This window comes from Anser brachyrhynchus, assembly GCF_964034855.1.
Source record: "Anser brachyrhynchus genome assembly, chromosome: 13".
Taxonomy (NCBI): domain Eukaryota; kingdom Metazoa; phylum Chordata; class Aves; order Anseriformes; family Anatidae; genus Anser; species Anser brachyrhynchus.
In genome coordinates, this window is record NC_137708.1 from 17,143,897 (window position 1) to 17,167,572 (window position 23,676).

Consider the following 23,676-nt stretch of genomic DNA (forward strand, 5'->3'; position numbering starts at 1 on the left):
AACGGTCCTGCTCACGGTGTGTTTCATGCGCAACGTAAGCTCAGGGCTTCCTATGATCTTCACCAGCGCTTTTCAACAGCACTTAATTTATAGGCCACCCGAAATATTAGTCAGGTTTCTTCCAGGTTCAACACAGAGAATTCTGTACATCGTCATCGTTGGGACAACAAACGCTTCCACCCATCTGTCTCCACAAGGGATTTTTTCCTCTGATAGGTATTTGCTTTTGGTATGCAGTGTGTGAAGTGCTACGTAGTGACTGGGCAGCATTTTTCACTCCTTTCCTGCTGGGTGTACAATAGACACTGTTAACACAGCGCTGTGCTCTGAAAGGCTCCTTTTTGTGATTTTGCTGAGACGGGGATGCATGGTGCAGAGCAGCAAACAATTACTTGGTGCAGAAACAATGGCCATCTCCCTCATCACGCTGGATGGCTCCATATAAACCTGCCTGTGGGTGCTGACGACTGCTGAAGACATTCTTGGGAGAAGATGAGTTCCAGATGATCCTTTGGGACTATTCAGTGCCCCAGTGTCCATTGCCTTCCTCACTGGGAGCATGGTGATGTACCCCAGCTCCAGCCATTGCACCATTGTGGGGATGTAACTCCGGCTTGGCCTTTTGATATCATGATTCTGTGATTCTTCTGCTTCAGTTTTGGGCCCCTCACCACAAGAAGGGCACTGAATTGCTGGAATGTGCTCAGCAAAGAGCAACGCAGCTGCTGAAGGGACTAGAAAACAAGACGTATGAAGAGCTGCTGAGGGAACTGGAGGTGTTTAGCCTGGAGCAGAGGAGGCTGAGGGGAGACCTTATTGCTCTCTACAACTGCCTGACAGAAGGTAGTGGCAGGAGGGTGACGGTCTCTTTTCATAGAATCATAGAATCACAGAACCATTAGGGTTGGAAAAGCTCTCCAAGATCATCTGGTCCAACCATGCCCCTACCACCAATGTCACCACTAAGCCATGTCCCCAAGTACCACGTCCAACCTTTCCTTGAACACCCCCAGGGACAGTGACTCCACCACCTCCCTGGGCAACCCATCCCAATGCCTGATGGCTCTTTCTAAGGAGAAACATCTCCTCATTTCCAACCTGAACCTCCCCAGGGGCAACTTGAGGCCATTCCCTCTAGTCCTATCACTAGTTACCTGTGAGAAGAGGCTGACCCCCAGTTCCCCACACCTTCCTTTCAGGTAGCTGTAGAGAGCAACAAGGTCTCCCCTAAGGTGACAAGCAATAGGACGTGAGGCAACGGCCTCAGGTTGCACCAGGCGAGGTTTCGGTTGGGTATGAGAAAGACTTTCCTCACAGAGAGGGCTGTTAAAAGGGCCTGCCCGGGGAGGTAGCGGAGTCCCCCATCCCCGGAGATGTTTCAGAGACGTGTGGACGTGGCACTTAGGGACGTGGCACTTAGGGACGTGGCTCAGGGGTGGCCTCGGCAGCTCGCTGACGGCTGGCCTTCATTTTGGGGGCTCTTTCCCAAGCTGAAAAGGCAGCGGGGCGGAACGCGGGGCGAGGCGGAACCCGCGGGCGGGCGCGGCGGCGCGCAGCCGGCTCCGCTTGGGCGCCGCACCGGCGGCCCCATTTGGCGGCTGCGCCACCCGCGGCCCGGCTGCCGCTGTCAGTCGGGCGGCGGCGCAACATGGCGGCGGCGGCGGGCGGATGGAGGCGCTGATGACGGTCCGGAGACTCGCCTCCATCTGTACCATGGTGGGTGGGCCCGCCCGGGCCGCGGCTCCGTGGGGACACGGGGCTCCGGGCCGCGGCTCCCGAGGCTGCGGGGTGGCGAAGCCCGGCTGGGGAGGGAGAAAAGGGGGAGCCCCCGGTGTGGGGGAGGCCTCAGGTGCTGGGACCGGGGTGCCCTCAGGGGGTGCCTGCAGCTGAGGGGGCCGGGATTCTCCTCCCCTCCAGCTCGGCCGTCGCTTTTTTTTGTGGTAACTTTGCCGTTTAAGGTTATCGTGAAAGGTTTGTGATCGTTTTGGGTGAAAGTGTGGAGCAGGGCATGGTGCGTGCTGCTAAAAGCACCCAGCGACAGGCAGGCTGCTAACTGCGTGGTTATGCAGAGTTTTTAATGAGGCTACTTTGTAAACAGAGGCCAGCAAGTGGCTTGTCTGGCTCTAAAGCACAGGTGGCTCGTAGTGTAATATCATATCTCACTAGGGATATGCCGTCTAAACACATTGTGTTTATCCCTAGTGCGGGGAGTTTGAGCAGTACCGGCTGGCGTAGGGGGTCTGAATTGCCAAAATCCAACATTAGATCAGGCTGAGGACATGGGTTTTAGTGGCTCTGTGCCCCCCATCTCCATTACTCCAACTGGTCAAACTTCAGTTTTAGATCTTGTTTGAAACAGTAGCAAAGCAGGCATGGGCTGCATCCTCAGAAACGCTGTAACTTCTGCTACTTCTGACCTGTACAAAGAGCATAAGGGTTTTCCGTTGCCTTTCCATGTGGGTACTGACGCCAGTTTTGATTAACCTAAGATCCATATGAACTGAACTGTAGTGTTGTTTTACAAAGCTTGGTGTTTGGAGAGTCATAGTAATACTTGTAACGAGTTTTACTTATTTTTTTTTTTAATTAAGGCAATGAGTATCTGATTTAAAAAATCAATTTAAATACTGCAGAAGATCACCCAGAACTTCATACTTTGCTCATTTCACTAATTTCCTTTTTTTTCCCCAAAGCAACTTGTACTTCTAATTGCCCATCAGAAACACAGGTGAAATTAAGGTCATGAGAGGTGGCTGAATCACGCCTTCGTTGCGGAGTTCCGTACCCCAGAGGCAGGCGATTGACTCAGTCCCATACAATATTTTGGATGCATTCCTGAGATCAGCTGACTGAGCCTCAGATTAAGAGGGTAAACGTAAGGCAGTGCATTTTCCTATGACTATGCAGCCAAACCTGACTATAGTCATTCATGTGTTTGTGATTTGTTTTTAGAGACTTTGTCTATACATATTCAGTCTGGGATTCATTTTTGCACCCGTGCTTACCCTAATTTTGGTTGGGACACTAGATGAAAGCTAAGCAGATACTTGTAGCCTATTAATGTCTGTTCTGAAGTAATATTTATTTTCAAGAGAAGATGTCTAGCAATTATGTTTTCATCCTGTTGCAGCTTTGGGGTTGTAACCCCAATATTGCAACTTTGTGATATAAGCATTTTGTCAGATGTTATGGATTTTTTCATCATAAGTGTTCTACCTGCCTATGTGGCTTGGATAAACTTCCTTGAAATGCCGCTCTATCTTTTCTTCAGCTAGCATGTAAAATGTAAAGTTCTGGGTGCTACGTTTTAAAAAATGAATTGCTTTATTTGCGTTTACTTCAATGTCCAGTACCATTTGCCTTGTCACAACGTGAACGCAAAAAATGTAAGCCTTCTTTGTAAAACCATTCAGTTACTTTAACACAGTCCCTTTAGGAAACTACTTTCTCAAGAATTATGCTAATCTGTGCTGTCCGAACAGTACTTGACATGCTTCTAGTAAAACATGCAGTTTTTACCAACAGTTCTCGTCATAGAACTGTTCAGGTTGGAAGGGACCTCAAAGATCGTCTAGTTCCAACCCCATGCCATAGGCAGGGACATCATCATCTGTGCTTTGGGCTAGAAAGCTGAAACACACGTTTGTGTCGTTCTCAGACCTCAGTCAGTACTGTAAGGGCTGGTGTTCTGACTTACCATTTCAGACACTCCGGTATTCTGCAATCTCTCTTTAAAAACTGAATTCCGTGCCCAAACTCATTAGCAGGCAGTAGTACGTTTGTAACTTGAGTTCAATCCCCCCTCCTTAAAATAACTCCCAGGTTTTTGTAGTGTGGATCACCTCTCCTGTGCCTTCTGATCGTAGCGTTCCCGGTGTGTGAGCACCGTCCCTCTTTCAGCAGTTGCATAATATTCGTGTGGCAAGTACGGCGTTGGGAAGATTGGAGCTCACAGGAAAATACGTGGTAACTTGAGAGTGATTCATCGCTTGGTAAGGATGCCGACACCATATGGCAAGGCACATCCATAGCCAAGAGCTACCAACTAGAGCTCTGGTTCTCTGCTCTGTCCTTTTGTCTTAATTTTTATTACCTGGCCTTTGTCTTTGTCACGGACTCTAGGATTTTCATTTTCTTTTTGTAAGTCACAGCAAAATTAAGTGGCAGAATGAAACAGAAAGACTCAACAGAAACTGTTGAGACTTTTGAGACCTTTTTTTTTTATCCTCTTACCTTCTGCTTCATGAAAAACGCATAGCTCCTGTTTCAAAAGTATATTTAAACTGGTATGTTTCTAGTTCTGTGGTGTATGTGCGGTCATGGACAGATGTGAATCCTCTCTTGACTACGAGAGGAAGGAGGGCTGAATTGCCATGGGTCTGACTGTGTCATCTGATCCAGAATGCGCCTGCTGTGCTCCAGGGCTGTGACAGTCAGCTGTAGAACTGAGCTTACCAGTCAGGGTCTTTTGTGGCATTGACAATAACCTTTTTTTTTTCTTTTTTCTTTCGTCTGTATAAGCAAATCAGAACGCTAGTATGGAGCAAAGTAAGAAGCACAGAGATCTGATCTTTTCCTCTGCAGACTTTGTGAAAAGTCTTCAGTAAGCTATTAACAGAAATATTGGTGTTTCTTGGTAGGCTAATTAGGGACACTTCCCCTAGATTCATGTCTGATTGTTTGCTAAACCAGCAAGACGTGCCTTATGAAGAACTCAAATCCAGTATACAAATTGGTGGTAGTTCTGCTCTACTCCTCTGAATCAGTGCAGCGAGGATATAATTATTAACTTCAGCACTAGAGAAGGGATGACTGATTCATTTGTAAGCAATACATTTCCATTTGCCACCTGAATAATTCACATTATTCAGTTCAAGCAGGGCTTTCACGTCCTTGATGTATACTGTGTGCCTTCCTGCTGTTTCACCTATATTTTTAGAAGTTTGTTTTAGCTTTAACAGAGAAATGGCATTTATGGCTGGGAAGGTGTCACTGAGGAACTGGAAAGAAGGGAGGACAGAAGCCAAGCTAGCTCAGCAGACTTCTGTTTCCAGCAGTGCTCTGCTTCTTGATTTGTTAAGTTAAAGGAAACAACTACTCATCTGTGTACTTAATGCACAGGTTGAGAATGCCCTGCTTTATAGTAGGGAAGGAAAAAGTGTGTGTAACCCTTTGAAAACTAGTTTGTAGGTCACGCTGGTTTTTCTGCTTGTGCTCTAGTTTAAGGCTGGGTGTGCGGGGGGTGGTCATTGATGTGTTCTCCAGATCCTGGACTTGTAGCAGCGTGGAGATGTGAGCCTGTGCCTGGCAGGCAGAGGGCCTGCATCTAACAGCCCAACAGGTGGACAGCGTGCTGCTTTCTTCTGAAGGCTTTTTAGGATTTTGTGCAGGAGTCCTGAGCTACCACATAGGTAAGTCTTTCTGCTGTCCTGGTGTCTGTTGTGATCTCAGATTGTTTATAAACTTTAAGGTTTAATGTCTTTACTATCTCTGGGAAAGTGAGAGATCACAGTTGTGCCATGGAGTACTGAGAACCCTGGGGGCAGTGTGTGGTTCACTGAAACCAGGTATTAATTACACGAGAGGATGGGTACTAGAGGAGCTATTGCACTTTTTAAAATGAGGTATGAATACTGGGGAAAAGGTATTAAAATAGCAGAGTGAAGATTGTTCAAGAGATGCTTTGTAGAATGTTGCTTGTTTTGTTCTTTAATCAGGGTTCAGAAGAGATGTTTTGAAGACTGTGAGTACCTGTGTGTGTATACACACACATCGCTTACTGGCTTGTACGTTAGAAAGTGTACGGCTTTCAGCATCTGCTCTTACAGATGTCAGTTCAGAAGCTTCCTGGACTTGTTGCCAAAGTAAAGGGCTGCACTGTAGGTCATCGTGTTTTGTTTCTGGTACTTTATCTTCTTAGCTCCTTTCCTAGTGGATTATCCTGCAGTGATGCCTCCTGCAGTGCTGTGAATATACACACCTTCAGACCCACTAGTGGGCCTTGTGTCTGTATGTTGTGCTGTTATCCCGAGGTTTGTGCCCTTCTGCTGGTCTCCTTGTTTCCTTCAGCTACAATGCATCAGTGCCTGTTTAACCTGTACATGCATAGTGCCTGAAGTTACAACCTGCTCAGAAATCTGTAAGGTTAAGCCTAGCCTTCTGTCAGCACCCACGTCCTCACTTCTTCCAATATTGTTTGATGTGTGAAGATCACGCTAAAATCTCATTGGCAACTCACAAAAGAGCGATGCTGGTGAGGACCAGGCTTTGAGTGCACCTGTGGGCCTGTGTGTGTTCCTATAGAGGGCCAAAAGGCCCTCAAATACCTGAGAGCTGTCATGGCAAGGCATCTGCTCTTAAATGTGTTACTGAGTCAACTGAGGAGGAACCTCATGGAGCTGCCTGTGAGCACTTAGGTAAGCTTGGAGTCAGTGGCTAAGGAGGGAGAAATGAATTGCTTACAGTACCGCGTTACAAAGGTACAGAAACTATTGCTTGGAGTCCTGACTTCCGAACCCTAATCGGCATCCTTCCCGTGTGCTCTTTTAACTGGAGCCTGGCTTTGCTGTCTAATTTTAAAGAGCATGAAATTATGGAATTTCGCAAGTGCGTATGACTTGCTGTACCTCAGTAAGTGAGGCACAGATCCTGCGGACCTCGCAAGACCAGCTCCTAATTACATAAACTTCTATATGAAACAATTTACAAAGCACTCTGGTTTAATTTACTTAAAAATACTTTAATTAAAACTGTACTTAAGGCTTGAAACACTTGGTAGTAGTAAATCTGTTTTGAAACACAGCATTTTGTAATTTCCCGTCGGTCTCCATAACGCTGGCGTGCTCCGTAAGCTTTACTCCCTTTTTACTCCTTCCAGAGCCAACCTTCCCTGCGCGCACTTTGTGCAGACTCAGAAAATTCGGTAACATTTAAAAGCGTGGAGTTTGGGAAGTCTGCGGCACTCTCGTACCTGCTCCTTTCAAGATTATCAGCTTTTTTGCCTGCATGAGCATGCTAAGTGCTGGAATCCAAAGTTCAATTTACCGCAATTTGCTGTGCTGAGGACGTGAGCCTTCCTGGCTGCGTGAAAGGGGTCATTTCAAAACTGAAGTCATAGCGTGAGGTAGCTGAGCTGACAGATCTCTTTGTCTCGCTTCAGTGCTACACACAACAATGATGTTTCAGAAGAAGGGGAAGTAGCATCTAATTCTGCGTTTAGAAAATCATGGCTCTACGTTTTATCAAGTGTTTCAGAAATACAGCCCCAGGTTTGCTTCCCCCTCCGCTCTCCCACACAGTGATTTTAATAGTCCGGAAACTGGAACTATTATGACAGCGAACGTAGCAAAGGAGATTCAGGCAGAGTACGAAAGGCATTGCTGCACGAGGATTTTTTCCCTGAAACGTTCTGAGTAGTGCTGGCCTGGCTGCCTTCTTCGTTTTTCCTTTTGCTTTTTGTTTGTTCACTCGTTAGTCATGCAGCTCATTTAATGAGCTTTTGTCATCTTGAGGGCTGTGTGGTGGTGCCCCTTGGAGCCTTTCTGCCCAACTTAAAAGCCGCTTCCTGGCTTTTTTTTCAAATGCCACATCTTTTCCTGCTCTAATTCCTTAAAAAGAAAGGGTCAAATGAGTAATTAGTGGCTTCAGCAAGACTAGTGCACCAGATCAGTTCTGGATACTGAAGTCTCTCATGGATCCCTTCCTCTTTTTTTGCCTTTCCTGAAGGGAAGTGTCTTCTGCAGGCAGGTGCACGCTGTGCGCTGAGTGGGAATCAGCTGGTTCCAATCCAGAAGCTGCGTTCGTGTGGTGCTGAGCCCAAGCTGGTACATCTGAAGGCGTTTTTGTTTCAACAGGCTGCTATACCAGCCGTGCTCTGCAGCTTCTGAATGTGCAGCTGTAATGGAATTCTAGGCATAAACTAAGCTGCAAATTATGTCATTTGCACTGAATGATATTAATTGCAATGGGAAAAGGATAAAAGGTTTGCATAAAAAGCATACAACGTCGAAACCAATGTTTTGCACTGAGCTTAAATATACATACATAGCAAGTAATTTATCTTAGAAGAGAGTCTGCAACTTCAGATTTCCATGGGCTGTGTGGAGTTGGGCATGGAGAGTTTTAAATTAACTGATTCTCTCTAGCTTGTTAAAAGTAATCTGGTGATGAGATTGGTCTTGGGTATATTTTAGCTAGCAGAGCAGTTGAAGGATACGTGCAGGCATAGGAAACTGCAGTTTAAACATCATGCAACGTACAGATAGGATTTTTTTCGGGAACTCTGAGAGCAGTAATGTGTGTACTGATGGCTTTAGGAGTTACTCTTCTGAAAATCTCCTGCCAACTTCAAATAAACTGTAAATGAAGCATTTAAAAGGATGGAGCACCCCTAAATAAGCTCAGCAATGATCTACTTGGATTTCTCATAGATTTTAACAAGTTCATTAATGTTAAAAGAAGTAACAAACTGTAAGTTCTTGGTTGCATTTTTCTGAAAATATGAGAAGAGCTTCACGGTTCTGTTTACTTTCTTGTATTGTACTGTAAGCAACTGCGTCATCTTTGCTAGCATTTAAAAAAACACTACCAGTAGTTGTTTGGCAAGTGCATTGCCTGTTTAGGTATCTGTAAATTTCTGTGTCCTTCTAAGAAGGCAGACAAAGTATTTAGTATTTTGTCCCTTTGTGTTGAGCTAGTAATGAAGCTACTTATAAATCCATCGACAATCTGCTGGTACATGGGTTTTCCTGTGTAATTTCAAGAATGCTGCATAATGCAGAGCATGTCAGAAATGCTGCTTGTACGGTAGCCGCCTTCAGTGAGTATTTCAACATGTTTTTTTTTTTTTGTGCCTTCAGTTATTCTTTCTTCTTTCACCATAGTTTCTTCTTTTTTTCTTATTGTACTTCTCTCTTCCAACCTATTCGGTAAGTTTGCCATCTCCACAATTAGGAAATGGACCCAGTTCCAGATAGCCAGTGAGTTGTGCTAATGTAAGACATTCCACCCTTCCCTCAAAGCAGATGTGAATCCGGCATCCTCCAAAATGTGCAGGACAGCTGCCTGAGCCCTCCTTGGGTGCTTAGTCCTTGAGAGCAATTCAGCTGGCAACAAGAAATCCCATAAACTACTCTGCCTCCCCCCACCAAACCCACAGGGTATTGCAGAGGGGGCAGTGGGATCTTCCTGCTCATAGCCCTTTCCCTTCATCTGCTTGGTGTGTTTTTTCCTACTTCATTTCACAGCTTCAGTGCCACTCTGCTCGCTGTTTGCCCAAGCAGCAGTGTGGCGTTGACCTGATTATTTTTGACAAGAGTTCTGAATAACAGCAAGGATACTGACCCGGGGTTGTGCTAATTCTGATCCTTTTCTTGCAGAAGCTATGGCAGCAGCTGCTTCGTGCTCAGGAGGTCTGCTTGCAAGCTTATCGAGATAGTATGGCACTGCTTTTGTAACCATTCCCACATCTGTACAGTTATCTTCATGGCTGCAAGAAGCAGATACTTATAAACTGAAGTGTGAATTCTTCAAACTGTGAAAGTTGTTAATTCGGGATAAGAAATTTGACTTGTAATGTTGCTTGTTCTATAATAATCCATTTGTTTGCAGCTGAGTTTTGCAGAGGAGCAGGACTTGCGTGAATTTTAGTTTTTAAAAAGAAAGCAGTGCTAAGAGGGAAGAGAAGTAGTAAGTTGAAGTAGGAACCGTGAGGATGCTGGACGTGTGGATTTTGCCATCTGCTGACCGCGGTTCAGTTCTGTGCTGTATTCAGTCGCTCCCAGCTGTTCTGCTGCTCATCCGTGACCTCAGAAGAGCTCCTCAGCTCTGGGCCTCGTAACTGTTTCTGCCCTAAAGCTACCTGTGTATGGCGGGTAGAAGAGAAGTCTGTCAGTGTTTTTTCACTTGCGTGGTGCATCAGACTGGATATAAAACTTTAAGGTTGCTCTACTGAGCAAAAACGATTCAGTTTCCAAGTTGGAAGACTTCATAGATCTCTCTTCTGGTTTTGAGGGATTATGCAGTTAAAATTTCAGCTATGCTGTAGGATCACTTCCTTTGTGATGACTTGCCTAGCTAGCTACCTCAGGTAAGGGGTTTTGAAACTAGTCTTTTCACATCCCTTTTTGCTTTGCCAAACTCAACAAAACCTGCCTTAGAGAGGTGTTTGTGCTTTTGGGGTAAACAAGAGTTGTACTCAATCCTACCTTCCCTGTATGTCACGCATATCTAATGTTGGTGTGCTGTCCTCACCAAGCTGGTATGAAAATTGGGGAAAAACTTGAGTATTAACAATTCCCTGTGCTTTGTTTGGTTCATAAAATGTCAGCATATGGGACTTTTTTCTTTTTAAATGGGTATTCCTCATATTTTCTGATGGAAATCAGCGAGCGCAATTATTCTTGGAAAGTTCCCTCTTCTAAGATTCAGTATCCACAAAGTAAAATGACTGCAGCTATAGGAGAAAATGTTTTGTTGTCTGTACGCTGCTGGGGTTTCCTTGGCTGCTGTTGGCAGTATTTATTATGCTGATAGCTCAGAGGGGCCAAGCAGCTTTCCCTTTCGCTGTTAGTGCCAACCTGTGCAAACCCAGTGAACTGAGCTCGCTCCTTCTCTAGGCTCAGCCACTTGTGCCCGCGGTGGTGTGAACAGCATAGGGGAGGTCTGGCAAAGTGCGGCCAACCTCTGAGACATCATTTTAAGGCACGGTAATTTCTAGAAAATTACAAGTCCTGACTTCAGGTTGCTGAAACTGCAGTCGTCACCTCTCCCACCGCTATGGGAGTGTTGAATTCGCATCGCTGAGTCTGGTTACAGGAGTAGATCAGTATTACCACTTCAGTTAGACTAGGGGGATGGCTTTTTTTTGGGTGATTGTGTTGACTACAAATTTGTGTTTCTGTGTTCTCTCAGAACTACTGCGTACAAAAAGTTTTATCTCTGCCCAAACCAGAGCAGCAGTTCCTTGAGAGCGTTTCACTGGCCTCCCAGAAGTCCCAGGGATGTTCTTTTGAGGTTTTTGTAGGATGTGTTTGTCTTGTGCTGGCATTGAGAAGTCAATTCTGATCTCATGCGTTAAACTTGTGCATTTAGCTGCATTTTATTGTACAGTGCTTGCTTAGCTTTCATATGCCAAGAAAACCCTGTTGGTGTCTATTAGTGATTTTTTTCTTGACGTTTTTATTGCTCCCACAATGTGTCATAGTTTAGCAAAACAGTATTGAATGCATGTAAAACAATAAGAAAAATCAAAGCTGTAAGATGCAGAAGGGTTTCTTTGTGGCATGCCAGCAGAATTACATCTCTTTGATTCTTCAAATAACCGAATAGCAAGTCTCTCACTTGGATGCTTGCCACTTTGGTTAATTTTATTTCTAGACGAGAAATGGGATTTTTGTTTCCAAAATTCCCAAGTGTGCATTGTTTCTTACGACTAGGTGTTTGTTGGCAGGGGTATTTATCAAGATGGAAAAATACTGTAGCAGGGTGGGAAGCTGTGCATAACACCTTTCAGTCCGAAGGTGACGCTGCTCCTCAGGCTCCATTACAGCAAGGCACGGCTCAAGTCCCCAGCTGGTTAACGTGCTGCTTGCAAATTCAGTTGCAAGGATCGCAGATTGCGAGGAGCTGAACTTGGACTGCAGCTATGTGCCTTACTCACAAATATCATGTGTTTCCATCCTGAAACATGCCCGAGGCCCATTGGTGTTGTCACTGGGAAGTGTTTTTCCCTACATATTTGTTGCCTCGTGGAGCTTAGGTCTTCTTGGAGCTCACTCCCGTGCTGCATCGCTCTAATCACTGTGCAGCTTGCAGTGGAGTAATTTAATCATGCTGTGATAGGCACGTACATTTTCCAGAGCCTCTTCAGTATGTTATGTATTATTTAATCTGTGAATCGACAACTTCAGAACTCCGTGTGAGTAGTTTGTGATTTTGATTCCCCGCACAATTAGTCTGAATCTTCTTTTGGTTTACATGATTTTGGTATGCTAACTTTAAATGCCATCTGACAAGAGCCTTCGGAAACATTCTGACTAAATGTTGGGTTAATTTAGTTTCTGCAACTGAGTAACTTTAAATTAGGCATTTAATTTACTACAGAAACCTTAATTTTTCATCTACTCCTATAGCTAACTTATTGAAGTTACAATTTTGGGGCAGTAGATAGAAGTAAACATTTGGAGGTGGGGGGAAAAAGGGCAGAGGTAACGATAGATAAAAATCTTAGGTCTAGGGTTTTTTTATTACTATTTTTTTCATTTTTTTTTTTTGGAGGACACACATAGCGGAGGGAGAAAGAAAAAAGTAGTTGGGAGCAGGGAATGGGTGTAGGGAAACAGGAGAGGAGCTGCCTGAACTGGCAGTGACGCCTCAGAAATGTCCTGTGTAATTGCTGCTTGCAAAGAGCCTGGCTTGTAAATCTGTCAGCACCTATGTTTTGGTGTGGTTTTTATAGTACCAAAATTTGAATCTTCCTTGTTTTCTGTCTTTTTTGATGTATGTAATTCCAGTAAATCTTATGTGGGAGATCTAACTACAGCGTTGCCCTTCTTCCTCTTAAACTGAGTTATTTCTTAGGTTCTGTTGTGTTTCTTAGAATTTTTTTCTTCGTTCTTTCTACGTATGTTGTCTTTAATGGTCTAAATATAGTCTCTACTTGCCAGAGGCATATATTAATAGCAGAATGCTAATGGAAATGATTGAAATAGCAATTAAAAACCATTGCTAGCTTCAGGGAAATAGGTGAATTGTGTTTTGCTGGGCTGTAATTTGTGATTATTGAGTGCTTTTTTGAGGAGTTTGAATTTAGGCCTTAATATGGCTCACCTGTGCAGTAGGATCCCTGTTTGCAGAAAGTTTCAGGTGGAGTGATTTGGGTATGCAAAACAGAAGTCAAGAATCCAAAGTGCTTGGATGCTGCACTGGAGGATGGTGACCCCTTAGCTGTACAGATGCAGTGGGAAGCAGCTGAGGGCTGGTGGGCGATCCTCAGGAAGCATCAGAGGCCAGGATGGAGTGGGGTGTGAGGGAAGGCACCAAATCCCCACTGGGAGCTCAGCTGTGAGGTGTTGGTGGAGTAAAAAAAAAAAAAAAAAAAGAAAAAAAAGAAAAAGGGGGGGGAATGGGAAGAAATGCATAAACCACTTTGAATTTGAACCAACAAACTTGAAACTTGGATGTTGGTGTGCTTTAGTTCTTGTTCTGTGCAATAATTAAAACCCTATGGATATGTAGTGATATTTTGGGGGCCTCTCTATAATAGTGAGTTCTGTCCTCATTATATCACTGGAGACTCAAGGATATATCCAGAAATACACAGTAAGCTTAAGCTTCCTTAAATTAAAGGTGCCAAAGCACTGCCAAATGGGCTGAGTTTGAGGAATGTCTCATAAAATATAAAATTTTTCTTTCCATTCTTATCTTAATCATGCTCCACCTGTCCATAATACTTTTCAAGAGGGGGAGAAGAGAAAAAAAAAGATAGTATTTCTGATAGGAAGTGTCAGTGAAGGTAAGACTTTAAAAAAAAAAAAAAAAAAAAAAAAATAAGAAAAAAACAAACTTTATATATGATAGAGACAAATAATCAACAGCCATATTTACCTTCAAAAACCGTAACAGCATTGAAAGATCTAATGAGTACTCAGAAGTATACTCTTTGAATACTCTAAAGTATTCAATGCATGTTGAAATATGTTTAGAACAGAGAATTTGGTGAAAGTACCTGTCTTAGTTACTCAGGCACCTTAAATATGGCTGTAAGGCAACAGCGGAAGTCTTGATGATCACATAGCATCTGATGGATGCAGGTCGAGATTACATAGCAATGATTTAATATTAGCTGTGAAGTTGTATGCAATACACTGGAAGTTAAAATTTATGCAGTTCCCTCCCTCCTGCATCCCCCAATAGATTCCATAAGGAGTTGTCTTTTTGTTCTTTCATGAAGGTGCAGTCCACATCAGACAGACATTTTTTCTTTCATGGAATTTATAGCCTGTATGGTTGCTGTCCTCTAGGTTTAAAAATTCTGTGTGTGTGTTACAAGTTTCTTTATTTTTACAGTACATGCTTGACTAAGTCTAAGTTGGCATTTCTACGCTGTGACTAATCAGAAAACTGAAATGAGAACAACTTTCGTGCTGTTAATTTTCAAATAAAATCAAATGCAAAAAATACTGTTAGATCAGATGGTGCTCTGCTGTAGTTCTGGCTGATGAAGTAGTATCTTGAAGTGGAAGTGTGGTGCCTTTTATAATAATAAATTAAAGTCATCATGTTGATTTCATTTTCAAGAACATAGGAAACACCAGCTGCTAATTCTTAATGGAAGTACCTCATTCTTAGCTTCTTTGTTTCTGTGGTGGTAGTATGAATTCTGTTGGATTTTTTGTGAATTTTTTTCTTCTCTCTAACATACTGTTTCTTTGCAGGGCGCCAATGCCTCTGCTTTGGAGAAAGAGATTGGTCCTGAACAGTTCCCTGTGAATGAGCATTACTTTGGCTTGGTCAATGTAAGTGCATGTTTCACGCTTTAAGTGCTGTTTTTTTTAATTCACATCATAATTTGGAATTTAACAGGCTTCTGTTAGAACTTTATTTTGAGCCCTTCTGACGTAAAGGGAGACTCTGCGCAGACACCACATCCTGCAATGCCTCGTTGTTAACCAAGATATAAATTTTGTCTTAAAAACAGAAAAATAAATGTTTTATTATAAATATTGATAAGTGAGAGTATTTTTCCTACCAGGTACATTTCTAAATATAAGATCTTAGTACTGAGCTAGAAAGGTCATTAAAGTGTGTATGTTGTTTGTATTCTCTCCATCTAGAGAAGAGAGATTTGATGTTACACTGATACTGCGGTGTGTGGGATTCCTGGGGTTTTTAAATGTTACTTTTCTAAAACATCCTGCTCATGTGGGATTTGTGGCAGTTCTTCTAAGCAAGTACATAGCTGGATGAATGACATTAACTTGGCCAATAATTTTCTCACATGTAGTAACACTGCTCTTCTGTTTTTTGACAGCCTTGTGTAACAATGAGTCCTTCTAAAAAGCTTTATTTCTCCTATCTATCAGCTTGCGTGCATTTGACCTCATTAAGATCTGCTGAACAGGAGGAATTGTCTACCTAAATTAACTGTGGAGAGAACTGGTGTTGATCTTGCCAGTGCTTCTGGAGGAGAAAGGCAGCTGTTGGGCCTGTGACATCTTTTACAGTGACTGTAGGAAGCTGGTTGATAGAAACAGGTCCTGTGGCATCGTACCCATGGTGTGAAAATACAGCTCCCTAGAACCCCAAGTATACTTCTGTTTGCTGGTCATCTAGGTACATCTCATTGAAAACAGAGATGATCATCTTCAGATGCACAGAGCAAGGTTAGCATAGCTACTAAAGTATTATTTGCTGCAGCTCATCAGAAACTCATTTAATTGCCTTCTGTGTGGGCCTCTGGCAGTTTATGTTCTCAGACACCAAGATATCTAAACACATTGAGTTATACTCCTTAAGTATGGTGTTAATGGCCGTTCCAAAGCTTCTGAGGTTTGCACCATAATGAGAAAATGGAAGGCATCTCCAATCGTAACATAAATAGCAGAGTGATGAGCAGTGTGAAGAGGGAAAACAGCATTCTAAAAATAACTGCAGTTATTATGTCCGCATCCATTCTCTGTTCAGAAGGACAAAATATGACTAATACTGTTGTGCTCCATTTCTTGCAGTCGGTTTCTTAGGAATGATCATTCTCATGCTTGTTGTTTTGGAGAGCTTTTTCCTAAGCTATTTCAAGTTCTTTCATGATGTGAAATTAATTGGAGCACTTCAAGGAGTGCAGTTTCATGACTTCGGTACTAGTAAATATGTAGTTGCACTGCAAATAGAACCAGGTGTTGAAACCATGGACAATGAAGGCTTTCCAAAAAATTGTTTCATAGTTTCCTCTGTGGATCAGGGAGCTGAACCGGCTCGCCTGCAGTCAGACAATTGCTAACACCGCTGCAGAGGGTATGGGGGAAAGCTCCGACACTTCCTTCTGACAGCTGCTACTGAAAGAGATTTTGTGTAATGTTGAACTGAAGTGTGAGAGGGATGGAACATTGTTTTAGTTCTAGAATTTCATCTCATACGTTGTTTTAGTTATAGAATTTCATCTCAGTTTTCATTCTAGAAAGCTTCTTGTCTTAAAATGAGCCTTTGAATTTCCTTTACGCTTTAAATACCAGATGTTTGTAGTTATTTTTCCTTTGTATTTTAGGTCACAGTAGACTCCATACACACAAACTGAGTGTCTGATCTGTGCATAGGACTGTAGGACTAGAAATATTCAGCAGCCTGAATACAGAGAACTGCCATGCCATCTTCTCTTTTGGCTTTCTTTTGAAGATGGATGGCTACAACCTTCTTTTTTTGGGGCAGAATTTCTAGCAAAATTATGGTCGTGGTTGGAACTGACTACAGTGTTCTTCTAAACGCAGACTGATTTAAGTTAAAATTATAACACTGATACGTAATACTGCTTATTTTTGGAGAGCTGTCTCTAATATAGAGAAGAGTAGATCAATAATAGAGTTGTTCAGAAGTTTCCCAAGGCACTGAATTGCTCAAAGTTGGAAGGATTTTGTTCTAGCATTTAAGAAGTCAGAATTTCTGAAAACGTATCATGTGGTTTTTCTGTAATGTACTTGGCATGCTGTAAAATACCTAAAACACCAGCAGGTAAGATTGAATCATAGTCGTAGAGTATCCTGAGTTGGAAGGGACCCACGAAGATCATCGAGTCCAACTCCTGGCTCCACACAGGACCACTCAAAAACCAGACCATGTGTCCAAGAGCGCTGTCCAAATGCTTCTTGAACTCCAGCAGGCTCTGTCCTCTGATTGTAGGAAGAGAAGTGCTTCCATGTTGTTGTGTAAAAGTGGTAGCAAACAAAGCAGGCTGAAACACTATTTAGTAGGAATATTTTATACAAGGAGATTTTTTTAAGCCTGAAGCATGCCATTAAGTGAATTTTTCGCCACATAGCTTTGGCTACTGGAAAGCATCTTGTTCTTATTGTCAGCAATTTTTAAGGCTACTTGGCTAGCATTTGAACTCCTTAACTCTTCCATGTAGTTTGATTCTAACATTTCTTTTACTATATGGGCAGCATCAAAGCAGTACACGTGTAACCAGTTAACTTGATGTTCTTTGATGCTCCTGAAATCTCACTAGCTATGTGTTTGTGAACTTTTTGGACGCAAGGTGCACCATGACCTCCCAGTTTTTTAAAGTGGTTACCTGGTTACCTTCTACTTTCTTCTCTTTCTTTTTCTGGAGTTATTATGGACAAATATATTACTGTTTCCAGATGAGGTATCTAGTCAGGCTTGTGGTAGTTTTCCTGCCTGTTTTGTATTGTATGCAGATTTAGTTAGTGTGATGTTTGTTTGTGTGCTTGATTTAAAGGTCATTCATATGCATGAGTTGGGTTCCATCCTAATTCATGTTTGTTCAGCTTGTATACTTGTTTTCCTCATGTCAATAACAGTTTTAAATGTTGTTCCATGTTTGCATATGGTATAAATTATTGTTAATGTATGTGTAATGGTGTAGCCTTTTGAGCAGTGTGAATTAAAACTATTAATTTTCTGTTTCACTCAGCAAACTTGCAGTTGTTGTGCTACATTAATTACACAGAATTCTGGTGAACAGTAGTGGCCATACTCTGAGTAGTACATAATAAAATAATAAAAAATGCTTGTTTTGTTTATCTTAATATTTTGCTCTCAATGTTCTTGGGCTGCAGAATCTCACTACCAGAATATTTTGGGACTGGCAAACCAAAAATTGTTTCACTTTTGTGATATGACAGCACTGTAGAATATAATTGCACAATAAATTGCAAAGACAACTCGAAAAATGCTGTGTTTCTTCTAGATGATATGCTAATATCTCAGTTTGTTTCTCCTTGTTAAGCAATGTGGAACACTGCCTATGGAAGCCATTATCGCTGTCCTCCTTTCTCTAAAATGACACTGCCTTCAGATAGGGCAGATGTAAAACAGCTGCTCTTTGAATTTGCCTGCATCATATACTTTTCATATTTCATTGTAAACAGGAAATACTCTAGACATACCTTGCTAACTATCTCCAAAAAGTAATCTGTGTATGTGACACAGGCAAATCAGAAATATGAATTCACGCGCTGAGCTGTCATTGCTGTAACGCAGTCAAGATGCAGGGATGCCGTCTCTTCCTTTTGGTATTTACTCTGTGCTGCTCTACCATTGGCATCTCTCCAGATGGGTAATGCCAGGATCTTCCCTACCAGGATTAATAATATGGTGTCTCCAGAAGGTCTGATTTTTATGATGAGCCCTCAATTGGCTTTTTTCATCAGTGCCTTCCTGCTTTTTTTTTGTTTTTGGTGCCCAATATCTCTGTGACTGTTTTCTTCATTTTACTGCTACTTCCAGTTGTGATGATGTATGGATGAGTCTTTCAGAACGTGCCTACTAGTAGCTCCCCAGTAAATGACCTCTGGCAGGCAACTTGTCCATTTTCAGTATGTGACCTTCTTTATGAGTAACCTCTCTTCATTTATTACTTTTTAGCAGACCTAACACGAAAATGTTTGTTTTCCTTTTGTTCTGTTTTAACCAGTTCGGCAATACCTGCTACTGCAACTCAGTCTTACAGGCACTTTATTTTTGTCGTCCATTTCGGGAAAAAGTTTTGGCATACAAAGTGCAGCCTCGAAAGAAGGAAAGCCTCCTGACATGCCTTTCTGATCTCTTCAACAGTATTGCTACGCAAAAGAAGAAGGTGGGAGTCATCCCACCCAAGAAATTTATTTCCCGATTGAGGAAAGAAAATGGTAAATGAATAAATGAATTCTTTAAGTAGATTAAAGCATTGAATACCTAAGCATATAAAAATGGAACAGTTTTCTTTTTAAGTGAGTCCAAACTGTCAGGTTGTAGCAGATTTCTGGAATACTTTTGAACTCCAGTTTGTGGTATGAATTTTGCCACCTCTGTAGCATAAGAAGAGATTATATCAGAATTAACTGTGCTGTGTCATAAGAGGATTATCTGGATATCTTTGTTTCTGTGCTTGCTCAGACCAAGTACAGAGAGCTTACACGAGTCTCAGTACTCCAGTTACTCCCTGTTGGCACTGTGTTCTGTAGAAGTCTGTTGCAAGTCATCACACTTCAGGTCACTGCTAGAATTTGTCATGACTAAACAGACCTTACGGAGTCGGTCAAAGTTAAGATCTGTAGGGAGCCTTAACCACCCTTATCCTGCTTTCTTACATTTGTGGTACGATAAACTTTTTATGATGAGAACTGGTGGTTATTTCCCAGGGCTGGTTTGTGAGGAGAGGTTCTGTATGTTGATTTATCCTCTCTGCTTGAACTTGAAAAGATAAGCTTACTAGTAGGGGATTTTTTGCCCCTTGATGCTGGACTTAACGAGCTAATGGCCCAAGGCGATCCATCTGAGTTTCTTTATTCCTTTTCTTCCCCAAAGGAAAGCAAAACAACAACAGTTGTTGTTCTTCAGTTCTAGGAAATGCTCAAACTAAATTTCTTTCATGTTACTTTTCAGCTTCTGATCTGTTTCATGCAACCAGAGGAATAGGTGAGGGTAACCTAACATCCTCTGCTAGAACAACAAAGCCCAATTCTTTAAAGACTCCTTACAGTGTAACCCCAAATAATTTGTGGGGTCATGTAGTAGAGTACTTACTGATTCCTGAAAGTGTAGTAGCTTGATATTATGTACTATCTGTATTTTTTCATTTTTCATTGTCTCTTCCTTTCCAGAATTGTTTGATAATTATATGCAGCAGGATGCACATGAATTCCTGAACTACCTACTTAACACTATCGCTGACTTACTGCAAGAAGAGAAAAAGCAGGAGAAGCAGAATGGCAAGCTCCAGAATGGCAGCATTGAGAGTGAAGAAGGGGAAAAGACTGATCTGACATGGGTCCATGAAATCTTCCAAGGAACACTAACCAATGAAACCAGATGTCTTAACTGTGAGGCTGTACGTTTAAAACAAAACAAAATCTCTTAGATTTTTCACAGGTTCTGGATCAATTTCCCTAATACTAAGCACACTTTTTCATTTATTAGGATAGATGAAATTGCACTCTCTCTATTAAAATATGGAGCATAGCCTATTTTATGACTGTATCACCTCTATGTTCAAACCAATACTCATTAAGGTATGTTTCTCAGAAAAAGCATAGTGTTTTTTCTATTATTCCTCCCTGTTTTCATCAAGGCAGTCTGCACCTGGCTGATATGAGCTGCCTTTTTGTCTTCGTGTTATTTCTTGTGTCAGTGATTGATAGTTTATGTTTCTTCATGAGAGTTGCTCACTATTTATTTAACTCTGGGATTAACTGAATTTAATGGTTCTTGAACTGAGAGTCTGTGCTTTGTGATGCCGGTCCATAGCCACTCTATTTGAGAGTAAAAGAAGTGTCAAAGTCTAGAGTTAGAAGAACCACGCTACCTTCAGACCAGGAATTTGTAGTTAGTGATGTGCCATGTCTGATTTAATATTTCTAAAAAATGAAAATCCAGATGGGGAGAGAGAAAGAGAGAAGCAATTACAAGTGAAATGAGTGCTCTTGGCATTTTAAATCTAAAATTATGGCTGTGTGGTGAATAGAAGCTCTAAAAATGGAATTAATAAGATTCTGTCTCAAAAATTTAGAAGCTAAATGTGACTGCTCCACAAATGGAAGGATGGTTTTCCTAACTGCTAAGCCATCCCGGGATTTAACTGAAAATCTAGCTGACTGTTTCTGCATTTCCTATCAGTAGTTGCTGTTATACTCAGAAATGCAGCAAAAAACTGTATGTGGTCTACAGAGCAGAGTGGGATACAGATAAAGCTTCTCCAGCTCTGAGTGGTTAAAAACTTGGTTTTGCCAGTGAAGTAAGCAAACATGTCTTGAAAGCTCAAGGCTTTTTAAAAAAATAACCCCTTTGGATTATAACTGCATATCAGATTTTCTTCAGTTTTAATTTACTTCAAGAAAGAACCTCTGTGTGTGTGTGTATGTATTTTTTTCAAATCAAAGTAGTCTGTTTGCATTGAGAACATTGTACCCTTCCAGAAATAGTTAAAAGAAATCTGCAAGATTATAAACTGTTATGAAATATTTTTTCTTATTTTTTTCAAGGTTAGTAGCAAAGATGAGGACTTTCTGGATCTGTCGGTTGATGTGGAACAAAATACGTCAATTACACACTGTCTAAGGTAAATGAAAATAGTTGTGAATGGGAAAAAATAACCTGCCCTTGGTTAGAGGGAAGAGCCTTGTTTATTCTTATGTGCCACAGTTGAAGGCTTTGAGCTTATGGTAAAATATGTTCTGTTCAGAGTGCTGTTCATTTCATCTCCACTGGTGTTGCTGCTCATTTCTTAGTGTTTTTTAGTAATCAGTGAGTGTGGTGATTTCTTGCTGGTGTGGAAGATTGGGTTTCACTTTCTTTAATGGGGTTTTTAATTTGTTACATAACATAGTTGGGTTTTATGAAACTAAACATGTATGGATTCATAATATATTCCTGTTTAATATTTTTAGTGCATTGCAGTTGCCTGGTCCTGCTGTTTGAGGCAGGTGTTCTTGTTGCTGATAGAAGTTTGGTCCACGTAGCTGACTGCCAAATCCGAGGTTTATCAGCTGCTAGGATACTACAAGTTGTGTATAGCAGCTAGCTTTTTAAAAGCTGATAACGGATGTATAATTGCTAGGAGCCGAAAGATAATCCACTTTCCCTAGTCAGTGGCTAATGGCCAGAGTTTGACGTTTAATGCCTGCCACATGGAGTGTCTGTCTCTGGAAAGAAAACATGATTACCTTGTTGCTGCGTGCTATCTATCTCGTTTGACTCCTACCTGGAAAGTATGCAGTTAGTACCTGGTGGTATCGTTTCCAGATTTTGCTAGCTGAGCATTGATATTACAGCCCAAGATTGGGACAAATAGGCCTAAAATGTTTGGGAGATAAAAGTGATGAGAATAAGAATTTTATCTTGTGTGTGCTTTTTTTCATCATTATTAGCAGTAACTTTTAGCTGGTGGTCTGACTGAATATCCCTATCTATCTGACTTTTCTTTCATTTTCATTTCCACAGAGGGTTTAGTAATACTGAAACTCTATGCAGTGAATATAAATACTATTGTGAGCAGTGCCGCAGTAAACAGGAAGCACAGAAAAGGTAAGGTTAAAATACTCAGGCTAATAGATGTTCTTTTAAAGCAGGCAGCTGTTAGAAAATGCACCTTGTGAAATCAGTAAAAAGAAAATGCAGGATTGTTTTGATCTGTGTTTGGTGGGGAAAGGAGCAAGGAAAAGTGGGGAGACCAGGTAACTTTGTGGCAACCTTATCTGAGAGAAATGAGATTAATTTTGTATTCCTCCCAGAAGAGCTTATATCTGGTGTTTCCAGACATTTGTGTTTTCCCCAGTTAGCATTAATCACCTCAAAGCCACCCATCTGCTTTCATTATGAATACTGTGTGCAAAAATCTTATTTCTCACCTCGTACTTGGTAGCAGCTGGAACACCTGGACAGATTTATTCCATCCCTTTCTTTCCATTGATATGATGAAAAATTGATGTTTTCAGCTCAAACAGTTGTCCTACATTCAGATGTCAGTTGTGTAGTTAATCTTTCAGAGGAAATGATGCCCATTCTCACCAGAATACATACGGGAAAGGCAGCCTTTAAAAAAACCCTTCATCAAAATTTTAGACGTGTTTAAGAGACTTCTCCGTATTAAGACTATTTTTGGACAAAGCTTTGTTTTTAGGTGATCTGCTAAAACCTTTTTCTTTGTTTAACCCAATTTTGTTTCAGAATGAGAGTGAAAAAGTTGCCCATGATTCTAGCTCTGCACTTAAAAAGGTTCAAATACATGGACCAGCTGCATCGATACACCAAACTTTCCTACCGTGTAGTCTTTCCCTTGGAGCTCCGGCTCTTTAACACTTCAGGAGATGCTACAAATCCTGACAGAATGTATGACCTTGTGGCTGTAGTTGTTCACTGTGGCAGGTATGTCTTTGTGCTTTCTGGACTTCAAATGCATCCTCTTGAAATTTAAAACGAGTCTGTCATCCATATGCCATTTTATAATAGCACACTGGTTGGCAATATGGGAGCATGCCAAGCTAGTTTTCCAGAAATATTTAAAAAAAAAAAAAGATGATTTGTGGGTCTCTTTCACTTTTTAACTGTTTTAAATTTTGCTTTCAGACTACACAGTCTAAGGCTTGCTTGTTTATGAGCCCTCAAATATGCTGGCAAATCAGAAGAGTTGTTTCTTTGAGGTTTAGCAGAGTAAGAGCAGTCTTCCAAAACAACAAACAAAAACCCACCGGCTTTCCAGGGAAGCCAAAGTGAAATAAGAACAAATATTGGAAAAGGCTTTTAAAAATAATAGTAGTTTATAGGTCCTGTGTTGCTTCTGGTTAAACCATTGAAGGTTTGTTTTTTTAGAAGCTGGTGCCACCACGTGGAATCAGCTATGTACTGCTGTTTTTTTTTAATTTACACTTTATAAAATTTCTATTGTATTTCTTAATTCTGTTTTTAATAGCAAGGAGGAAAAAAATAAGCACACAGGAAAAAAAAGCAGTTGTGGAAGTGAATAAA

General features: G+C 41.6%; 1 protein-coding gene across 5 annotated transcripts in view; it reads left to right on the plus strand.

Annotated features, from left to right (window-relative positions):
- Positions 1–1,556: 1,556 nt before the first annotated feature.
- The window catches only part of LOC308177285 (ubiquitin carboxyl-terminal hydrolase 12-like), a 30,870-nt gene continuing 8,750 nt past the window's right edge, over positions 1,557–23,676 (plus strand). For 2 of the 5 annotated variants that reach the window (XM_080554246.1, XM_080554248.1), the window contains exons 1-7: positions 1,557–1,716; positions 14,436–14,516; positions 18,650–18,863; positions 19,818–20,044; positions 21,195–21,271; positions 22,153–22,236; positions 22,879–23,076. In XM_080554246.1, the coding sequence (XP_080410372.1) occupies positions 1,669–1,716; positions 14,436–14,516; positions 18,650–18,863; positions 19,818–20,044; positions 21,195–21,271; positions 22,153–22,236; positions 22,879–23,076 (929 nt within the window). In that variant the 5' untranslated portion in view covers positions 1,557–1,668. Of the gene's footprint in view, positions 1,717–1,809; positions 4,015–14,435; positions 14,517–18,649; positions 18,864–19,817; positions 20,045–21,194; positions 21,272–22,152; positions 22,237–22,878; positions 23,077–23,676 lie in introns of those variants that run through there. The other 3 variants (XM_080554249.1, XM_080554250.1, XM_080554247.1) reach the window with 3 other exon arrangements.